The sequence below is a fragment of the Schistosoma haematobium genome, chromosome ZW (assembly GCF_000699445.3).
Source record: "Schistosoma haematobium chromosome ZW, whole genome shotgun sequence".
Taxonomy (NCBI): Eukaryota; Metazoa; Platyhelminthes; class Trematoda; order Strigeidida; family Schistosomatidae; genus Schistosoma; species Schistosoma haematobium.
Window position 1 is genome coordinate 41,082,947 of NC_067195.1, and position 22,901 is coordinate 41,105,847.

A 22,901-nucleotide genomic window follows, 5' to 3' on the forward strand; every position below is an offset into this window, starting at 1 on the left:
TATTAATAGTACTTAAGTACTTAATACCTACCTTAGTATAATGAAGTCTATATTATTGTACATAGTATAACAGACACATACGTCTTGAGAATTACTAACGGATTAATAAACTTTAGCATCGATTTCCACCCTAAATGTCACATGCTACAAACTCCGACGAAAACAACTTGTATAAGTATCAAGAATAACTCCTTTGGGAAATAAATTTATACAAACAGTGTAAGTCAGTCAATGATTATTTATACCAGCGGCTAACGATGATATCTACATTTAAGCAAGATAATAAGTTAAGTTAGTTTAATGCACTAATGGCGACACTATTTATAAATACTTCCGGGAGGTGATAACCGCCCTCATACCTCTAATAGCACTCAAGACCATTGTATTCATAATTAATCTCCCTCTTCAATTCCTAGTATTCCTCTTACGTCGACTTTCAACTCTAAACTTCCTTCTTTGGCTTCCTTCTCAAGTGTCACCATGGCCAACGATCCTAGTGCTTTCGAAGATCACATTAATTTACTCTTCGGTTTATATGTTCCGAGTTATATCTGTTAGATATCGTTGCAACGATGCGATTTCCAAACATAATTCATCCAGACTACACATCTCGAAGAAATGTCATGGATAACTTGTTTCGATTATACAGATATGGACTGAACGTCAAAAACACTGTTCAGATAGTCCAACTAGTCCTTTGAGTAGTAAAAATCAATTTAATAATATTATTAATGGACCAACTATTCAGTGTGAAAGAAAACAAAGTAGTTCATAACATTAAATAGTTGATAACTGGTTGATGTAACAAAAAATGAAACCTGTGATATTCTCAGAAGGAACACATGTGTTTATGTGAGAGACTAGGATCAACTCAATCGCTTTATTTTCTGCGAATTTAAATCTTTATTCTGTTATAAGCACTGGTTTATACAAAACCTTATCTGAAATAAGTACGACGACTATGATTCATTTTTGGCAAGAGACAAAGATACCACTAATAAGTCTAAAAACTAATAAGGAAAGCATACGACGACAAACTTTTTTTTCATTAGAACTATACGACAAACCTGAAGTAGTAAACAAAATGCGCGAAGGACTACGCTCAATCATGCAAACTACAGGGCTCATTATTAACACCATGTCACACCTCAAAAGAGGTTCCCTTTATAGAAAGATCTAAACAAGTGTGCGAATTCCTCCAGTGTAGAGTTCGGAAGCAAAACACCTACGATAAAGTCATTTCACAGAGAATGTTTAAGGCGAAAAAAACGGTTATACCAATAACTATTATGCGAATATTTTTTAATTTTGTCCAATTAGCAATCGATAATTAATCGGATATATATATATATATATATATATATATATAGCGAGAGAGAAGGCGAACTGGAAAGTGTTTACTTGTGGTTATAAAAATCAACAAAAATAGGTTCACAAGCTGAAGGTAAGGGAGCAAATAAACATGTAAAAACAACAACAATGAATAGAAGATAAATAAGTCCATTTGAAAAAAAATAAAGCTAATGAGTTTATGATTCAATTGAATGCACATAAATTCGCAAATCTCTCACCATTATCGTTCCTTTCTCACAGTCAGTCCATGTCATCACGTGATATTTTCATACCCGGTGTCGTCCATTCCGACTGTAGTGTTTAGGTCTCTCAACAAGATGGTCAGATCCTTTCCTGAGCACTTCTCTATGATCGACTGCAGCTTTTCGTAACATTAATCTTTATCGTTATCATTGCTATCATTGGTGGGTGCATAACGCTGGATAACATTCACTGTGGTTCCCTCCTTCTTTGTTTTGAAGAATGTTGTAATGATCCTGCGTTCATGAGTTTCCCATCCGATAAGTGGTTTATTTGCTTCCTTGGACAGCATCAGAGTAACTCCCTCGGTGTGTTGGATAATCTCGTCTTTCACAATGAGACGTAATAATTCTACTGAATGAAGATCCTTTAACTCCAAGGGCAGATTTTAAATGATTTAATTTGTTTATTCTGGTTAGTGATTTTTTTGGCAATATTGTTTTCTACGGGATGGGGTTGTCGACCCGATGCTCAACGTACCTTCATAAATCACAGAAAATAATTCATAAACCTTATACATAGTTCTGTAGAATAAATTTCTCGGTTCTGTACATAATGAGATCCACTGTTTATGGTGCATCATGATCTTGTATTCTATGTACATAAGATCACATGAATTTTAAATTTTGAATAAGGGAAAATAAAAGATGGGTACGTGATCCTTCTGGCTTTTCGATTGATAGAATGAGAACAGGTAAAAAATTTTGTATGGGTGATTGATCACTACGTTAGAAGATATAGTTAGTGGGTGTAAATGGGAAGTTTTATAACACTTATTTATTACGAAATACGTTAAAAACACACCTTTATTTTTACCTCAAATAAATGTTGACTTAAAAATATCTGAAGATCAAGAAGCCTCGAGTAAAAGTACCTAACTCGGCTTGGTAAAAGACAAATTATACCACCTCCAAGAGTAAACTAAAACATTTTGGATATAAAATAATCTAAAGTCATGTTAGTATTGAAAGAAAATCCATTGTTCATACAGAATAAATTGTTCTTTAGTTGGACTCCTAGTACATGAAATAGCTAATCTAACTGAAAAAAACTTACAACATTCATTAAGAAATGGAAAGATATAGCACTTTTAAAACTCAATATTGAAAGTGCTTGACAAAAATTTGTTAATTCTAACATGTTATTATTAATAATTTATAGATTACGCTTACTTGTACACAGTGATAGGCTTCTTAGCCATAGATTCCATTTGGCTTTTCCATAAATTCAGTTCCAAATATTCTAATTGCACATTAAGTATAATCAAAATGTCTTCAGGTCGAGCCTGGACAAATAATCAATCATATAATTGTAAATATATAGTTATCGATCAAATAACAGAGAAAATGATGAAGCAATATATTTAACAAAAATAACTCATAAAGTGATGGAAACTATGCTCAAACGCCAAAATAATTTTGATACTGTCTATATTCTCTAACTAATAAATACAATGTATCAATTCATAGTTGTTTTTTTTTTCGAAAATTATAGACTATAATACAAAACTAGTTCATGAGCAACAATCAGTGGGAATACCCGTAATTTAATCAGTTAGGCGTTAGGAACGTAGAACCTGACAATATATTTGAGCTGTTTCAAGAAACAGCACCAAATCTGCATAGTGAAATGAAGTCAAGACAAATATGATAGTAGTAGAATTATTAACAATATTACTAGCAGTATAAGAGGATAGGCACAAACGATAAGATTGGGGAATAAATTCGTGGAATAATAAGTTCAAGTATTTTAAGACAAAGAGTGAATAAATTTGTTCCATTCAGTCTGACTCAGGGCTACTTCAGTTAAAGTCTTCAATCATAAAGTCTGCATCCACTTACACGACTCACTTCAGTAGTTAGTGACCTCATGAACCAATGCCAAGTCTGTAAATCAATTTCAACAAGGAATCTTGTATCTATAACTCAACTCTTAAACTCTCGTATAAATTGTAATGATACAGTTGATAAGAAAAAAGAATCATGTAAACTATTTTTAGTAGTAATGATATTCAACAGTAATGAGGAAAGTAAAGACCTTGACGCTTTTAGACGTATTCCTAATACCCAGTAAATTATAAAACCTATATTTAACTGTTTCTACTGTAGGGGTTTGAGTAGACTGTAAGAGATCACAGTTCATATCACTGACTGATCATAGTTAGACAGTTATTAAAAACTAAGGAGTAGTGGACAGCTGTTATGTCGTAGTATAGGACTCCTTAATGGTGTGTACTTAAGACCCCACCAGGAACCTAACCTAGGGACTTTAAGCTTCATTACGAGAGCTTAAACTTAATAGATCCGGGGTCGAATGGTCACTTCAATCAATTTGTGATAATGTATGATCATCACCCATTGCCAATGATGATATGTACCTCACACTCGACACGACTGAACTCCATCAGTCACTTATTCCTTTGGAACTACCTCTTGAAGTAAATCATGGTCGCGGATGAGTACTGCCCACAGCTCCCTAGCTTTTAATCGTTTTCTGTGTATGGTTAGTTTGTGATATAAACTATATAATAGACTAGTTATCAACGAAGTTGATCTTCTTAATCTAGTTTGACATTCATTTATAATAATTGTTTAAAAGAAATATGAGCTGCTAGAAAAAGTTACAGAACAGTTTCTTTGTTTAAATGTTGTACATTTTAGATAAACGAAATGGTTGGAACATTTTCATTTTAAAATACATATTTATCACTTTTCATTTTATTGCAACGCAACACATTTTGTTTACAAGCTAACCGTGTATAATCAGTGTTTATGATGATGGTTTACAAGACACACAGTGTTCACATAAAGAAAAATAACAAATACGATTTTAAAAATGTGATACAAATAATAGTTAATTTATAAAGCTTTGAAAACTAACCAGTAAGCAAATGCTTCGCACAGTTTTAAGATCATTAGAACGTTTTACAGAACAATTCTCTTGACATGGTATACGAGTGACTAGTTTGAACACGAAGTGAAATACGAAAGCATCCCACAAAGTATACAGTAGATATTTGGTTACGGTGAATAAAAGATGAAGTATGAACCATACAGGGCATAATATAAATGCACACAGTACACTGACTAAAAATTGCACGATCGATTTTAACAAGAATTGGTAAATAATAATCTCGAATAATGGTAGTAGACGATTAGAACCAAGAACTGAGATTTTCAAGATAAAAAATAACAAAACAAAAACATTAGATCTAAACACAATGACCGATATTTGGCATGAATGTTATAATATTACTCATAAAATGAGTTATTTGAATAACGAGTGAATTATTCATTGATGAAGTCGGATTGTAATTGCTAACAACAGAAAAAACAAAGAAGTTAAACTGGGATGAATTGACAATAATTTTATTTCTACGACAAATATTGGTAGACTGATTAATTTTATGTCACCAGCAATTCAAAACCGCTATTTTTTGTTCAGTATACGATAACTAGCAAACCCATATAAAACCGAACATTGATGAAATAAGCAACCAAAAATGAGATGATTATTCATTTAAATTATACTAGGATCTAGGCATATTAACATGCCTACAGGTTAAATCAATTGTTAATGAATACCACTGAATACTAGCGTAATTAGGATAATCAGTAACGTAATTCAAATGTCTACTTCATATTACTCATCAGTGTGGTATGAAAGAATATTGCATAAAACAAATATTCTTTAGTGAAAATATATATGAGAACAACACATTAACATACCCGGTGTGTATGCATTCCAAAACAGTAAACCAAGTAAATGTGCAAGTAATGATAGTAATGGTATCACAGGTATCGATAGCACACCGACTACTATTGAAGTGGTAGAGCATAAAATACATAGTGTAGGCCAAAATATTATTAGAACCATGGTTGTCAAGACACCACAAATTATATACGTCCAGATCCAATGAATTGGTCGTATTATATACCATCGAAAAATCCCAGTTGATAACAATTGATGGTCAAAATTTTGCCTATTTTTACGTAGTGTAGTCCACATTTGACGAAGAAAGCTGATTAAAGTATGATTATAATATGCTTTGTCATGATATACATAACCCTTTAAATTGAAGAGCAACAAACAAAAATTATTACATACCAGTCATAAATTTAGTATAGAATGCTCAGCAAAACACTTTGAAAAGTATAGAAGTATGGATCTTAACCATTGGAATCAATGTCGTAACAATGTGCAACAAGATGAAAGATAGGTTTTCAGGTGTAAACCAATCCTAACAATAGCATACAAAGTCAACTCGCATAATTTACACTATATCACAGTGAAATACAGTCATTAGGTCAGATTGTGATCTATTATTACTACCTGAGCGTGTTATGAGTCAACATGAGATTAGGGAAATAGACAAGATCATTTCCACTAGAGATATTTCGTATTACAGTCACCAAGATATAATAAACGGTAAGAGAAAATCATATTAAAAGACCAGTTAATATTTTCACCCGATATGACATTTAAAGCTTCAATCAAATATTTTGAGAAAACATCTTTTACTACTTATTGAAATATAGTAGCTTAATGAGAAATACGAAACTTTCACTGAGCAGTAAAGCCTTGATGAAGTAAGTAATCGTATAAATCACAAATAGCCCGTGAGTTAAACTTGTTAACTTACTGAATTTTTATCTACTTTGTACATGTAATAGATTGACGTCGGCTTGAACAATACCACGTAACTGACACATGATTGGAAAGGGATAATGACCTGCCAAACAAAAAACAAAAACAGCTTAGTCATCGTGATGGTTATACCAAATTTAAAAACTAGTATGTTACAAAAACGACAGTCAACATTTAAGCGTCATGATTTATAGAAGACACGATGGTAGACAGTTTTTACTATACTAAGTTATAACACTTATGCGCATACTTAAAAATAGAACTAAATGACTTTTTGCATTACGTAATACAATAACAATAGGTTAACTTAAATGGTTTGACTAACACGAAGAGTTCAAAATACTGACAAAAATAAACTGGGAAATTACAAGACAAGTGTGAAGTTACTTTATGCTTTGTTCATACTCCCCAGTGTATATACTAAAATATTACTAGTCAGGCGATGTGTTTGGTTTTGCATAAAGTCGAGGTTCTGAAGAATCCAAATATCAGGATGAAACAGAAGTCCAGTACTCATTGGTCTTCAGTTATTTTAATGTTAATTTTAATTCAAGGTGAGAGCTGTTATGAAACTAAGCAGTCAAATTAGCAACGAACAAGCTCTTACCTTGTGAGTTCGTATATAACAATTAAGTTTGTCTGACCTGAAATTCATAGTCAGTGAAATGAGATTGGTAGTCGGTACTCACATATTAGCTGATATACTGAATCCTTAATAATTTTCCAACCCATTAATTCACCTGATGTCGTCTTTTTTGAATAATTGATCACAAACATACTACTAGTTCTTATTTCAATATAATCGGTAATTGGATTCTGCAAAACCTTGTCTTCACATAGAAACAAACAAGACTCATTCATTCAATCCTATTTCGTTTCTTCATTGATTATGACTACTAAAAACTATCAACACAAATGTTGAAATATAGGGATTACACAATCGATTAATATTTAAACTTACAAAAAAGTATTGCGATGAACGGATGAGCCATGAATAAGTGCATAGAAAGAAAACAAGCCAACGCCACATAAAATGACGTGTCGAAGCTTTTAACACTAATGTAGATTGCATGACAAAATTTGATTGCGAATAATTCACCTGTATAAGATTAGAAAAATAATAATAGTAGTGATATTAACAAATATTAATGAAAAAACTAATTAATAAATAATAATAAAGTTAGTGTCAAGAATGACGATTACGAATGGAATACAGTCTCAGTGGATTTCACATTTATTAACTGGAAAAAGTACACCGTTTAAGGGATAACCAAACACGTAATTAATGAGATAAATCTTCCGAATGATGCAGTAGTAATAGCTCAACTACTTCATTTCATACCAATAGTTCAGGTGTTGAGGCAGCATTTTGTATCTGGAGAGAATCGTATCTCAAACATGCTTGGATTGTTGTTCAAGGAGGTCAGAAGGCCGTATGGAACAAAACTATATCATCTGGGTATTTTAGGTTAGCAAATGTATCTTCACGTAGAAAGTTGGTTCTTGGAAAAACAGATGATGATAGAATTGTCCTTAAAAGAATATCATTGACGAAGTTAGACCAAAAACGAAGTAAGTGGGAGATTTATATGAAAACCAAATGATTTTATTGATATCGATGAAGGTTCGCCATAAGCTCCAACTCGATCAGTGTTCAAGTAGAGAGGCAATACAGGGTTGATATATATTTTAAATATGTGTTTCATTGATAGACACACATAAAACTTGTCGATCAACGGAGTCAAATTCTACCTTAAGGTCGAGAAATACAACTATGATTAGGAGTCAGTGAAACATGCCTGTGTCCCAGAATCTGCGAGTCTATGCCTGAAACCAACTTGATTTTTTCGAGTCCGGTCTTCATGAGGCCAAGATAACTGCTGTATGATTATTGAGGATAATATATAAATCACTATTAGTCAAACTGATTCCTCTGTGGTTGTCACAAGAGGATTTCTGTCCTTAATTATAGACTGGAACGATCAGCAATTGAGACCACCTAGACGAGATGGCGTTCAGTTCCGTGGCTTTAGTCATTATCTTAGTCATTCTAACCACTGAAAGTGGACCATTATCCATCAAGACCTCTGGGGTTAGTCTGTCACTGTCTGCTGCTGTTCCTGGTTTTCTCAACCTAATTAAGGATCTAGGGACTTCTATTTACATTCGATTTAGGTTGTTTGGTAACGGTTCAGTGAAACTGTTCTTCAAAGTGTTCCACGTTTTCCGAAATAGTCTAACTCTAGAATTTTAATACCTATCACCTTGATAAAGCTGGAAAGTTGTCTGTTGTTACCAACTGTCACTGCCTTTTCCATTCCTTTTTCTTTCAGAGTGCACATTATCTTGATATCTGACAAACCACTTCTCGAGCTGTCCCTCAAAAAATATAATCTTGACTTTTCCGTCGCCAAGCTAAATTCCAAGCAGTTTACTTCCTGTGGCTTTTCTGCATACAGTAAGAACTAAACAAGTAAATACTCTCATTATCACAGTTTAATCATATACTCCAGAATCAGCGATACTCCTCTATTGAGCCTTTCCAATTACCACTGACGGCAATATGGTTTATTTGCGTCCGTCGGTGGGTGAGTTTTAGGGATCGTCATGTGGGAATGGTATCTCGAACATCTAAAATTGATGGTTGTTAAAAATAAGTGGTTGTTTGAGTATAGTTATAGCAGACGATTGCTGTTGTCTGTTTATTGAGTTGGAATACTGTAAAACATACCTGTCTTTCACCTTGATTTACATTAGCAACTTAGGTGCTAAAATGTTCTGGTACGGCTACTACGTCTGAGGGTTTGGCTTCTTGGAGGGTAGTAGAAGTCCTCCCATGAAAATTACCTTTTGCTTGATTCAAACTCCAGTCAGCATTAGAAGAGGTGAACAATAGGCAATGATGTTTTCATATCTTTCCAAGTTCTTACTATCCCGTTCAGTCGGACGGTTCATTAGTAACTGACGATTGGCATCCAGTTCAGGAGAGCCTGTTCCACGTTTAAACTCGATGTTATGTCTACACTAGCAAGGATATGAGAAGTCAGTCAGTCAGTAACGACGTGGCACCTCGAATGTATGTACATCGGTATTGGTTGTCATGCCTCGTTAGCACAAGGTGTTGGTGATAGTAATAGTATGAGTGGTGATTGGAAAGATTAGGGACAGAAGATACGATTCAAGAAAATGTAAATTTCTAAAATAAAAAGAAACTGTGAGGAATTCGGAGGCTTAGAATTTGGGGAGAGACAAAGAATGGATGCACCTGAGTCACTGAAGACTATGAGGAATGCCAGTCAAGACTCCAGACAAAAAGAGGGTAAGTCGAACCGGTTTCTGTATATTAGCTAGGTGAATCAGAGTAAATGACTACAACCGGGTCTTGAGTGTATGTCTCGGAGACAGCACACTTTGATTGCACGCAGGTTCTAGTGTTCTAGCTAAGAAAGACTGCTAGTCAACTTGACGTAAGGTTTGAATATTGAAAAGTTCAACATGTAGTTTAGAGTGCTGTTTCAACAGACCATAAATAATATTTAGTGAACTACAGTCGTTAGCATTGGAGAAACGTGGTGAAAAAGACAAAGTGATAAGAGAAGGGTCGACAGCGGAGAAACAAAGGTGAATGGATTTCGTCACAAATAAGAGGATGTGAAGGCCAGTTGCATATATGGAGGCTGTTATCTTACTCTTGTTACCCTCCCTGTGAAAGAATATATCTTCGAAAAGGATCTGAAGAGGGAACTGGATTAGTAGTGGGAGAGTGACTGCTGAGTCTAATAAACAGCTGTTTAAGGCCATTAACATACATCCTTTTTGTGAGAAATATTTGATGTATTAGCTCAATACTTTTAAAGCCTTACTGTTGATGGAAATTTGTAGGATAAGATGGAGTGTGACATTTTTAGGCTGAACTTTTCTTAACCCTTCGTTCGTAGAATTGTTGTAGATGATAGTTTACATATACTACTGTATATTGTGTGAGCAATATAATGTAACTTCATAGAGGAATTATGTGAAACAAGTTTAGGACATATTAATGACAAACTTACATGGTCAGTACTGCTCTTGGGTGGGAGTAACGGGTCTCGGTAACGATGATCAGGTGAATTTAAAATATTTGAAAAGTCTGTATTTGATGCTACAATGTTATCAGTAAAGAAGTCACCATGAGACGGGAAATTATCACCTTTATTGGTCTTGGACGTATTCATAGCAAAAGAACTGCGCGGAAATCGGTACATCAAAGGAATAACTTCAGTTGTACAATTCTGAGTTTTGTTTCTTTTGATATGTTGCTTAATTGTAGGTAGTTTATCAGGAGAATCTTTATCAGAATCATAGCTGACCAATATTGTATCTACAAGTTGATAACGACTTGATAAGCTAAAGTCCTCACGATACACATAAACATTACGAAGACAGCGTCGTGAAACTTGAAAAATGAACTCTTCATCTGGAAATCTGGCGCTTTTAAATATTTGATCGCGTAGGAAACATTCACGCTAAGAAAAATAAATCCGAAAGAGAAAAAAAGTTGTAAATAAGATAAAATAAAACACCAGTGACACACGGATATTAAATTCGATAGTAACTTTCATTATAAAAATGTTTTATTAGACCATTAGAACATTTTCGAAGAAATGACTATTAGCTTATTTGTAATGGAATGGAACATTTTTTCACTAAACAAAATCCAAGGTAAAGGCAATTGTTTGGTCCCTTCTCACACTAAAGAATTAGCACAAATTAACACCGGGTAACTAGTCTTTATTGGTAACTAACATTAAGTGGTACAAATTAAGACAACCCAGAGAAGTAGAAAAATATTCACAGTTTTTAATATCAGTGGACTGAAACGCTAACAAAAGTAACAACGCGAGTCAGACAGAAAAATGTTTAAAGACAAACACACAAGAACGTGATTTGGTCATATGATCTGGTAAAAAACTGATTTTACTTGTGATAAACAAAATCGTTAATAGATTGGATAGTGACTTCCTAACAAACGTGATGTTAAGACCACACTAATAGAATCAGACAAGTGTATCCAAAATCCAATGTTTTAGATTGAATATGAACAAAATATCATACAAAACAAGTGATACCCAGAGGGTCTAGATCCATAAAAGTTCAGACAGGTTTGCCTGTTCGAAAAGCCTACTATTATGTGATATAGTAAAAATAACAATGTTATAAAGTTATAATTACCAACCAGGCGTTCAATACCAACGACAGAATCACATAAGCAGTGAGAAAAATGATTTACAACATTGCTTTGACAGCAAACAATTAAAAAATAATGAATCAAAACATTTTGAGATGCTCACTTTGATGTAAGTGTGTAGAATTAATAGATATCCATAGAAACGTTGAATTATCATTAAACAAAAGTTTATCATGCAATATCGAAAACATTGTAAAAGTATTTACAACATGATAAAGTAAATATTACCTTCAGATTATTTCGTCAAAAATGCAAGCCGCTCATAAATTTAGTGAGGTTTTAAAGAAAATAATTGAAAAAAGCTGTAATTGTAATCTGTCCCCAAAGCATACTATGGAAAAATAACAAAGAACTAAACGAAACCTATTTGTTTCTTCTTATTAAAGAAAGTAAATATACACAAAGTGACATCAACTAATAGTTTCATCAGATTAACTTAAAATGAAGAACCGTATAATGATTTTTAGGACAATTTCTACCCCCAAAAAAAGTGATTAACAGAAATTAATAAACATCACCACTGCTTACATCTTTTAAAAATGCTAAATCACGGCCAATTAAAAAAGCATAAGATTCTAAACCATTTGAAATGCATTTCGATAAAACGTATTCATGAATGTCCAACTTATGCTCCTAGTATAAAATGTAGAAGGAATCAAAAAAATAACAATAAAAAGGGATTCAGAGAAAACAATCATATTCGTCGATTAAATAAAAAGGAATCAAATCATGCTTCATGTATGAAATGATGCTGGAAAAGGACCAATTCTCGTCATTATAAACATAATTTACACACTATTACATTTGAAACTGTTTTGAACCTGGATGACAGAGAAGCAGAGTTAACAGTATTGAGAAAAATATGCTAACTTATGTTATAATATTTATTTCACATAAAATTCCGAGAATCGGTTTCATAACAACTGGCACTGATTACCAGGGTGCTAATGCAAAATTAAAGAAACTAACTTGCATTAAACAAAATAAAACTCAATCTCAAGTGTAAATCACACCAGTAAATCAATAAAATGCGATTAACAATAAGAACAGTAACATTGTTTTGGTTTAACTCTGATAATCAAAACATACAAGTAAACGAAAAAACACATCGTGTGTGTGTTTGACGGTACGATTTGCAGAAATATTGTTGTAATATATTCAATTAGTGAGAATGTACACACGTTTACCGACTCAAAGTGACTTTAGAGCCATCTTCATATACAATAAACAAGTTTATTGAGCGTAGTTTATTTCATACATAATAGTATCATCTAAGAAAAACCAGTGAACAAAAAGCCCCGATTTTCTTTTTTAAAAGTAGTAATAACTTCAAACCATTGATAAAATAAGAAATCAGGTTTCATTTCAATTGCAGTATTTGTAAATCATCCCGATTACAACCAGAACTTAATTATATTCAAACTTAATGCTAGTCGGTGGAGTGGTGATTCAGCATGATCATGCACTGGTAGAAAGAATTATATCAATCAACTTTGAAAATTTTCATTTTCATTATTGTCACAAAGGTGGCTTTGCGATACGCTATCTCCTGTATAGGCTCAATGCTAACAACAGTTACTACGTCAAAGACTGAAAGTTCCTGAGAGGGAAAAATGATGATCAACAGATTTCCGTCTTTTATGTACATAAGTTTATATTGTTATTTTCATCATGTAAACAATTCGGCAGTATTCTATCTAACACATTTTGTACATATTTTTGAACATGAAACGACTTTTTCATAAAATCATTGAGTGAAATTATTAAGCTATTTAAAATACAAAACCTGACAGGCAAAAACATACAGTTAATACAAGGGATCATATATTGGTACATCAATTTACCTGAAGGTATTCCGCCTTTGCATAATACCACTGTTTTGAACGCCATTTAGGAATATTAAATAAAACAGGATTGTTTAATTTTAAGTTTCGTTCATACGACTGACAGTATGACAGCCAATTTTGCATAAATAGTTCTTTAGCTTCTGTCACAATTAACTTGAATTTCGCTTCTTGAATTAATGGTTCAGCTGAATCAAAACAAGAAAACGTTTTCATTATGTCACAGTGATTACGGAGTATTTAAGAAAATAAGAGAATGACAATCACACGATTCCAATATGTTGACAATTTAAACTTATATTTACAGAACATAATGTTTTATTAAGTACTTTTGACATAGCAAGATCGCTTGAAAAATCCTACCATCCCATATCCATGTGTATTAGAGTTTACTGCTATCCAGGGAAAACTGAAGGATTCAGTGATAAATGAATCATGCATAAAAAACCACGGGAATGCACATTCAAATCTTAATAATATTAATAAGAAAAACGAAGCATTCTAAAAGCAAAACACCGGAACAAATTCAAAATCATGCATTATCAGGAATCAATATAGAACGACATGTATACTTCGAAAGCGGCGATGTACATGGGTGTTAAGTGTATTAATATATAACCTATTGAGCAGAGTGCTAATCAGCAAAATCTAAGAGTCGGAAAAGATACAAATTAAAGTGTATTACCTATCCCTGGACTAATTTCATGCAACGCTTCACTTTGACGAATGGCATCAAATAGTCGTATTGCATACTGTTTCATACCATCCAGTAAAACTAACTGAAAGACAGAAAAGAAATACGAAAAAGAAAAACAATGGAATTATTAACAGAACACAACAGCAAACAAATTAGAAATTTTGATATGCCTTAAATAACTAAAAATAGTAACCAACAACAAGAATTTTAGTTACATTCCCAGCAGAAATAGGAATATTGATTAAAGAAAACGATCGTAACTAGCTAATTGGAACAAAATAGATGAAAGGAGACATGTAAATGAATTGACATCAGTTCCATACAGATCTCAGGCAACAATAGAACGGGTGATATTGAAAAATCATCAGTACACCCGGGTTCGAGTATCATTTACAGTGCAGTGTAAAGTTATACCAATTTGGGTTGGCAAATATAAACTCATAGGTACATTTGGTAGAATGAAATGGTAGAATTCAATGGATGAAAATTCTTTATAAATGTAGTAATATTGACATATGTATCTACTATCCAACATTAAGCATATCAGATTCCTAATGAATAATCTCTGAACATAAATTTTCGAGGTTGAATAAATGTGAGCAGACAAAAGATTTCCGTCAAATTAGGGCTGATAAAATCTACGTCATCCTTAATCAAATTAATAAAATTTAATTTTCCACAAATACAATACTAAATACAACTCTAAATCAGGATCTGACCATAAGACGGAGAGAGATATTTTGCACTATAGACTAAATAAACTACTAGAAACTACGAAAAAGCAAATAATTATGGTATCTGTACGATTTCGGTTCACTTTTAGAGTAAAAATAAATTATTGCTCCAAACTAACATAACGAACATCTTGCTCTTATGACATGAACCCGAAGTGCGATCTTCTCCTCTGTAAACACTAATTACACCATAAATTCCCAATTATTCTCAGAATGATTGACAGTCAACTCTTCAAATTACTAAGACTGTGGTATATTGGAACCTTAAATGCATAATAAGGCAGGAGACGAAGTACATTGTGATTGTCAGTATAGGGATTTCGAACGGTGGTCTAACATCAATCGGTTCATGATCTCAATTAAAAACTTAATGATCTCCACAACCTCTATACTGATAATTAACATGTGCTCACTAGTGAATAGCTTCGTGAGGAAATTCTCGGAGTTCTAGTGAGAAGCCGTGACCAGTGGAGCTAATCTGTGTCGGGTAGAGACGGGTATCTACCTCAGTACAATGGAAGATGGTCGCGCAATTTCGTGGATTGGTTGATGTTGAACACTAACACCATTAGATGCCGGTTCAGTGGTCCAGTAGGTCAAGCGTTCGCGCGCGAGAGTGAAGACCCTAAGATCGAATCCCGCGAGCGGGATAGTGAATACGCACTGCTGCGGAATCCCACAATGGGACGAAACGGCCGTCCAGTGCTTCCAGGTTTCCAATGGTGGTCTAACATCTATCGGTTCATGATTTCAATCAAATTACTTACTTACTTACTTACGCCTGTTACTCTTAGTGGAGCATAGGCCACCGGCCAGCATTCTCCAACCCACTCTGTCCTGGGCCTTCTTTTCTAGTTCTATTCAATTCTTGTTCATTTCTCTCATGTCTATCTCCATTTCTCGGCGTAATGTGTTCTCTGGTCTTTCTCTCCTCCGTTGGCCTTGAGGATTACATGTGAGGGCTTGTCTTGTGACGCAGTTGGGTGCTTTCCTCAATGTGTGTCCTATCCACTTCCAGCGCTTCTTCCTGATTTCTTCCTCCGCTGGGATCTGGTTTGTTCTCTCCCACAGTACCTTGTTGCTAATAGTGTCCGGCCAATGGATCCGAAGTATTTTGCGTAGACAGCTGTTAATAAACACTCGTATTTTTTGCATGATGGCTTTCGTTGTTCTCCAGGTTTCTGCCCCATACAGTAGAACTGTCTTGACATTTGTATTGAAAATCCTGACCTTGGTGTTGGTTGACAGTTGCTTTGAGTTCCAGATGTTCCTCAGTTGTAAATATACTGCTCTCGCTTTACCGATCCGCGCCTTCACGTCTGCATCGGATCCACCGTGTTCATCAGTAATGCTGCCCAGATATGTAAAGACCTTTACATCTCCCAAATCTTTCCGTCAAGTGTGATTCGATTGTTGCATGCTGTGTTGTATCGGAGAACCTTGCTCTTCCCTTTGTGTATATTGAGACCTTTTGCTGCTGAGGCTGCTGCTACACTGGTCGTCTTCTCCTGCATTTGTTGTTGCGTTTGGGATAGAAGGGCCAGATCATCTGCGAAGTCTAGATCGTCCAACTGCATCCTAGATTTCCATTGTATCCCGTGTTTCCCTTCTGATGTTGATGTCTTCATGATCCAGTCGATCACCAGGAGAAAGAGAAAGGGTGAGAGAAAGCAACCTTGCCTGACAACGGTCTTTATTTCGAACGACTTTGTCAATTGTCCTCCATGCACGATTTTGCAGTGTAATCCATCATAGGAATTCTGTATGATAGTGACTATTTTCTCAGGCACGCCGTAGTGTCGAAGAAGCTTCCATAGTGTTGTTCTGTCCACGCTATCAAATGCTTTTACGTAGTCGATGAAGTTGATGTAGAGTGATGAATTCCATTCAATTGATTGTTCCACAATGGTCCGTAGAGTTGCGATTTGGTCTGTACTTGATCTATCCTTACGGAATCCTGCCTGTTAGTCACGAAGTTGGGCGTCTACGCAGTCCTTCATCCTGTTTAACAATACCCTGTTGAAGAATTTTCCCGGTATTGAGAGAAGAGTGATGTATCAGTAGTCATCACACTTGCTGAGATCACCTTTCTTCAGTATTTTGATCAGAAGTCCTTCTTTCCAGTCTTTTGAAACTTGTTCCTCATCCCAAATCCTGCTGAAGAGAATGTGGAGTATCCTTGCAGTTGCCGCTACGTCTGCTTTCAGTGCCTCTTCTGGAATGTTGTCTGGTCCTGCTGCTTTGCCACTCTTGTTTTGTCTGATGGTCATGCTGATTTCTTCAATTGTTGGTGGGCCAACATTGATTGGGAGGTCCGTGGGTGCTGCTTCGATGTTGAGTGGGTTCAGTGGTGCTGGTCGATTCAAGAGTTCTTTGAAGTGTTCTACCCACCTGTTTTGTTGCTCTTCAATGTTGGTGATTACCTTGCCTTCTTTGCTTTTCACTGGTCGTTCTGGTTTGCGGCGATTCCCAGAGAGTTTCTTTGTCGTGTCATACAATTGTCTCATGTTTCCTTCTCTTGCAGCCTTTTCCGCCGTCATTGCTAAATCTTCCACATATTTACGTTTGTCGGTTCTGATGCTCCTCTTCATTTGTTTGTTTACTTCTGTGTATTCAGCTTGTGCCTTGGCTTTTTCTGCTCTTGTTCGGCTGGTATTGATTGCTGCCTTCTTGTTCCTTCTTTCTTGAATCTTATCCAGTGTATCAACAGTGGTCCATTCCTTGTGATGGTGCTTCTTGTGACCCAGGACCTCATGACATGTTGAAGTGATTGCCTCTTTGATCCCCTTCCAGTTGCTCTCCATAGTAGTTCCTTCTCCATTGAGTAGATCATGAAAGGCCTGGAACTTGTTGCTGAGGTCTATCTTGAATTTGTTGAGTTTGTTAGTATCCTGAAGAAAGGCCGTATTGAACTTTTGTGATATTGTCCGCCCCGTTGTCCAGTGCTTCTTGAGTTTCAATTTCATCTTGGCGACCAGCAAGTGATGATCTGATGCTATATCTCAATCAAATACATTGTGATTATTCAATCTTTGAAAGTTATAATAGCTCTACGACATGATACATAATTGAGATCATATAATTTACCGATGATCATAACAGATAAGAACAGCTTAATTCAATTAATAATTAACTAATAATTTAATCTATCTCATTTATTATATAAAGTAGAACACTGTAATAATTTCCTTAGTGAATAACACTTTCTTTTTTTTCATTGTAAGCTAACAGGATGAATCATCATAATAAGAACTGTCTTTTTCATGAATAGATAAACATAACAAATTACACGTTATTCAACTAAGTGAATTGATTTATGCTTTAATACAGTTCTTATTAATTATACACAACTTAAATGTAAATAAACACTTTATTAGACCATAATAAATAATAGACATTACAAATAACAAAATCAATTATATCCATTAGCTTCAAACAAATAACAATCCTAAATGCTTCGACAAAACTCATTTGCAAAACTATTCAGTATGCTTATAGAATGTGAATATGTAACATTAATTTCATCTCGTGATATATTTCATATACAATGTTATCTTTAATTATATTCGTTAAAAATAATTGTGTTATTATGGTTTTATAATATAACTATTATGTATAGTAATGGCGAATTGATGTAAATCAGTCTCATCTAACTATCTTGCCCTATACTAATCATTTCGAAAATATCATGAAATGACTAGCCAAACAACTACTATTGAAAACCAGGGGTAATTATCTCGTCCTAGTACGAGACACTTCAGTAAGGCTAGTAGCGAGCGTGTTAACTACAGATCGCTGATTTAACATTGAATGTAAAACATTATCATATTTTTTTATTTAAGTCGATTAGTCATGTAAACTATCTTCACAAAGTTGACATCTTATTAATAACGATTTCACTCAAGAACTATGATAGTAACGAAATACATTATCTTGTGATTATTTTGTATGATAAATAAGACTTTAAATGTCTATCCAAAAAAATCGATTACTGTGAAAACAGAATAAGGTTTTCTTTATTTATCCACTTAGTATTCTTTATTAGGTGGATAAATAAGTTAAAATTTGTACCCTAATCTGAAAGTACGTACTGGAATAAGAAATATCCATCCCATGGTTAGACATATGAACTTGAAATAACGATTGAAAATTAACGATTGTCTTACTTTATAGAGTTCTAGGAGAGCATTTCATTTTCACTGTATTTAGATAGATTTATGAATTCTTAAATATCACTGAACAGATTTAGAGTAGCATCTTTTAGATTTATACACTTTAAACAGAAACTTCTTTTGTATCAAACAGTACACTTTGTTATACAAACGAAAAGAAATAAAGAGCTGAATATCAGGAAAAAATTGAATATGATTCATGCTATATGGAGAAAATTCTCACAGTGTCTTATGTTTGCGAAATATGATAATACCTCTCCACAAACCCATAACTTTGAGCCTTAAAACTATTCCTAAGATGGCCGAATTCCGTCTACAAGAACTACCTGGATAGACAGATAGCTGAATTTTATAATTGCCACTTATTACGACAGTTTTTATTACATTATTTTACCCTTAAATTATACAATTACTCTTATATAGCCCACAGAAAATTACTTAAAATATATCGTTCCTTCCATCCATTAGAGTGTTCGACGAGGAAGATTTAATGCATTCTTGCAGTATATTTTGAGTAATCAGATTACATCTGATCTTTCTTTAAAAAAAACTAAAGACGAAAATGGAATAAAGACAAACTACATAATATTGCTAATAGGACATGCAAAGCCAAATTAACAAAATAAACCTTTTCGTTTGGATGGAATTTTGAAAGGAAACTATAAATGCAGATTCAGTATGAGAATATTAAATTTAACACATTAAATGAATCCACATTTATGTATGGCTACAGCATAAATAAAATTAAACATACGGAATACTAATAATAAACAACGACTTTAAAGACATTGTATTATGATTTATCGACTTGCTCATAGCTGATTATTGCCATTAACTACTGGTGGTTATCTGAGCTTACTGGCCTTATTCACACACAAGAATGGCAAATTACAACAGTGATATAGACCTTAACAACTGGGAAAAAAATCTCTTCAAGTGCCATAAGATTGATATGGTTGAAAGTACTTAGCCTCATTTGCAACCAACATTCACAAACTATGTGAAAATACGAACATAATTATACACCACATATATGTTCTAATATAACATTCGACTCCATTTCAGAACATGCATTTCGCAATAAAAAATACATTCCAAAGTAGAGATAGGATCTAATAACAGTGAATAAAGGTTTATTTGGAAACTTTCTATCATAAGTTTCTTTTTTCTAAAAAAACACTGCAATAAGTATAAACGAAATATAAATTATCCTGTCTGTTAGGTAAATATAACAATGAGTAATTAAAATTTCACATCCAAAGTATTCACTTGTACTTATGCCTACCTCATCAAGAAGTGATCGTGCAATCAAATAAAACGAGCTAATTTAATTTGATATATATACCAAGTTGGTTCGATTTTTGACTTGAAAAAGGCAGTAGCCAAAGAATTCTGTGTTTGATTATAATAGAGAGATAATTAAAACTAAATTGAAATTGAACTGATCTTCACGACTAATCAACGTAATAATCGTAGACTCATTGGTGGCTAACGTGGAAATGAATCTCCGAAATTGCACTAAGAAGCTATGACTAGCAGAGATAAACAACGTCGATGACACTAGATGATCGTTGCGCTTCATCACGAAATGAATAAAAGTGGGAATACGGATCACAGAATCCCATTGCTCTTAAATTAACGCGTTCACAGAAAGACCTGAGGGTTCATGGTTCAACTATTGATTGAGTTATGGATGTACACTCCACAGAATTCCCAAACCAAAACAGAATACCTCTCCAGTGGTCTCTAAATTTCAACAGTTTTCAAAATGAACTTAGTCTGTGATCCAATTCATCTAGGAATTATAATAGTAGTTATAATATGGAAATCATTATCAATTATGTTTACGTTATCATGATAATCCTTACCACTAAGATTTTTGGTGCTTATTAAAATAACAATGACAATCCCATGTTAACACTACTTACCCTTTTAACTTCAGATACTGATTTCTTTTCATCTACAGAGTAAAATTACAATAAATGACAATTCTGAGAACATTAAAATTTAACTTCATAAAACAAAATTATAAATTGACAAAGACTATTCGACAAGTAAATGGCTGTCTGGTGAAGGCGATGGAATATGACGTAGCTAAAGAAAGAATCCACAAGACTACAGGAATATACTGTGAAACAATAATTGCGAAATTGTATATAATGTCAGCTACTAGCTGATTCACAGTAGTTTGAGCATCGGATAAATGGTCCACTTTTACGTGTCTGACTTTGGTCAGTTGGCTTAGTTATAACAGGAATTTAATTATTCACGTCACCATCTTTCATAAAGGAATAAAATTTTGCGGACATTTTTGCTATCCTGAACAAATCAGCTTCTTTAAACTAGGAGAGCACAAATACACTGGTGGTAAACCTGGTTCATTGTGACCTATATAACTTTGTCTACCCTAAATTACTTTACTGCTTGAAAATGTATTTACGTTTTTACTAAACAAAGCAAAATTGATTAGTGAGAAAACAACAAAAGTGAAAGAAAAGTTTATAAAGGAATGTCTAAAAATAATATTTAACAAAAGCCATTACTGGCAGGTTAAATCGAGTGCACAATTTAAATAAATATTTCATAAATACTAAAAACAAGATAAAACAAGTAACAATAATCATGATAGGCAGAAACAAATGCGCACATAACCGTACTTCTAACGATGCTGATGAAAACAGATCGAAATTAAGTGTTGTATCTCAAACCTTTTGAAAAATTTACTATTTGTATTGAATAAAAGTTTTGTGTGAATAGCTTGAAAGTCATACGTATAAATATTTTACGAAACCAAGGTGATCGATATATCAGTAGACTTTCGAAGTAATACCTAACCGATATGAAAGCGCGGATTGCACTGATCAACAATTATGACAGCTACCCTCCCTCTTCGATTCACCGACACATTGAAATATCAAAGGATAACACGTGGGATGTGAATACAAGGAACTATTACTTAGTAAGATTAGAACCCCTTAGAAATATCTTAAACCAGATTGACACTATAGTGGGGAATCACTTGAATCAATCACGTCAATCAACCTAGTAACAAGATGCACTAACTAGCAAGATTAATTCATATCACATAGCAGCATGAATCAAAATCTGAAGAAGAGGAACTAATTCAACATTATAAACCAATAACGTCTAATTAGACCATTTCCTATCGCTAAGTAGTGATTTGGTGTTAACAAATAAGAGTTATTAAACATTGATCTAATCTTCATGTTGGGACTCAACAAGAAGGGTGGAATCATTCCGTATGTTATCGTCTAATAAGGAACATTTACAACTGGTTTTAACAATACATATACAATTTTAGTTAGCTTGATTTTTAATTAAATATCTGAAGAATAATTCACAATTATTATTTAACATCAGTTGTATAAAAAAATATTCGAGTTAACTGAAGATAAATGTGAATTGAAGCTTGCAACTTGTTTTCACATTTGTTTTTCATTTGATAAAGTCAATAACATTTTCATAACTTAACAAATAGAACTAATAACTACATTTTCTCTGAAGTCTGAAATTTTAACATTGCACTAGTCTACACCAACATTATTTAAACATCAACTGTGATGAAGTTAATTTCTTGGCTCTTTGTCTATTGTATATGAAGACAAAATAAAGCAATTTTAAATGAAAATGAATGGAGAATTGTATTTCATGTTACATGCACCTTTATTTCTGTAAACAGCAAAATATATCATGTGAGTAATTGACAGTTTTTAAGACAGAAATAAGACTTGATATAAAGTAAATTATAGTTCACATGAAATGCAAATACAAAATCTGAAGCTTAAAACTCAATTCCGATGTAAGTGTTAAAGATCGAAAAATGGAAGGTATTTTCTTGGAAATACAAACTTCAAATAAAAATAGTTTAACAGTAGTATTTTCAAATAAAGTGAAAAGAACAAGATTTTTTGGAGTAACATAAATTCACTACAGTTCAAGGCTTCTCATCAGCTACAAATGCGGCCT

At 33.7% G+C, this 22,901-nt stretch overlaps 1 protein-coding gene across 1 annotated transcript in view; it reads right to left on the minus strand.

The window, feature by feature from the left end:
* The window catches only part of MS3_00003567 (uncharacterized protein), a 60,797-nt gene that overhangs the window by 18,226 nt on the left and 19,670 nt on the right, over positions 1 to 22,901 (minus strand). Inside the window, exons 10-19 of the mRNA XM_051211396.1 lie at positions 20,843 to 20,874; positions 13,997 to 17,792; positions 13,312 to 13,499; positions 11,996 to 12,100; positions 10,293 to 10,745; positions 7,202 to 7,339; positions 6,236 to 6,325; positions 5,322 to 5,661; positions 4,474 to 4,760; positions 1,572 to 2,878 (exon numbers count right to left, since the gene is read on the minus strand). Of these exons, the coding sequence (XP_051071451.1) occupies positions 2,762 to 2,878; positions 4,474 to 4,760; positions 5,322 to 5,661; positions 6,236 to 6,325; positions 7,202 to 7,339; positions 10,293 to 10,745; positions 11,996 to 12,100; positions 13,312 to 13,499; positions 13,997 to 14,072 (1,794 nt within the window). The 5' untranslated portion in view covers positions 14,073 to 17,792; positions 20,843 to 20,874 and the 3' untranslated portion in view covers positions 1,572 to 2,761. The remainder of the gene's footprint in view (positions 1 to 1,571; positions 2,879 to 4,473; positions 4,761 to 5,321; positions 5,662 to 6,235; positions 6,326 to 7,201; positions 7,340 to 10,292; positions 10,746 to 11,995; positions 12,101 to 13,311; positions 13,500 to 13,996; positions 17,793 to 20,842; positions 20,875 to 22,901) is intronic.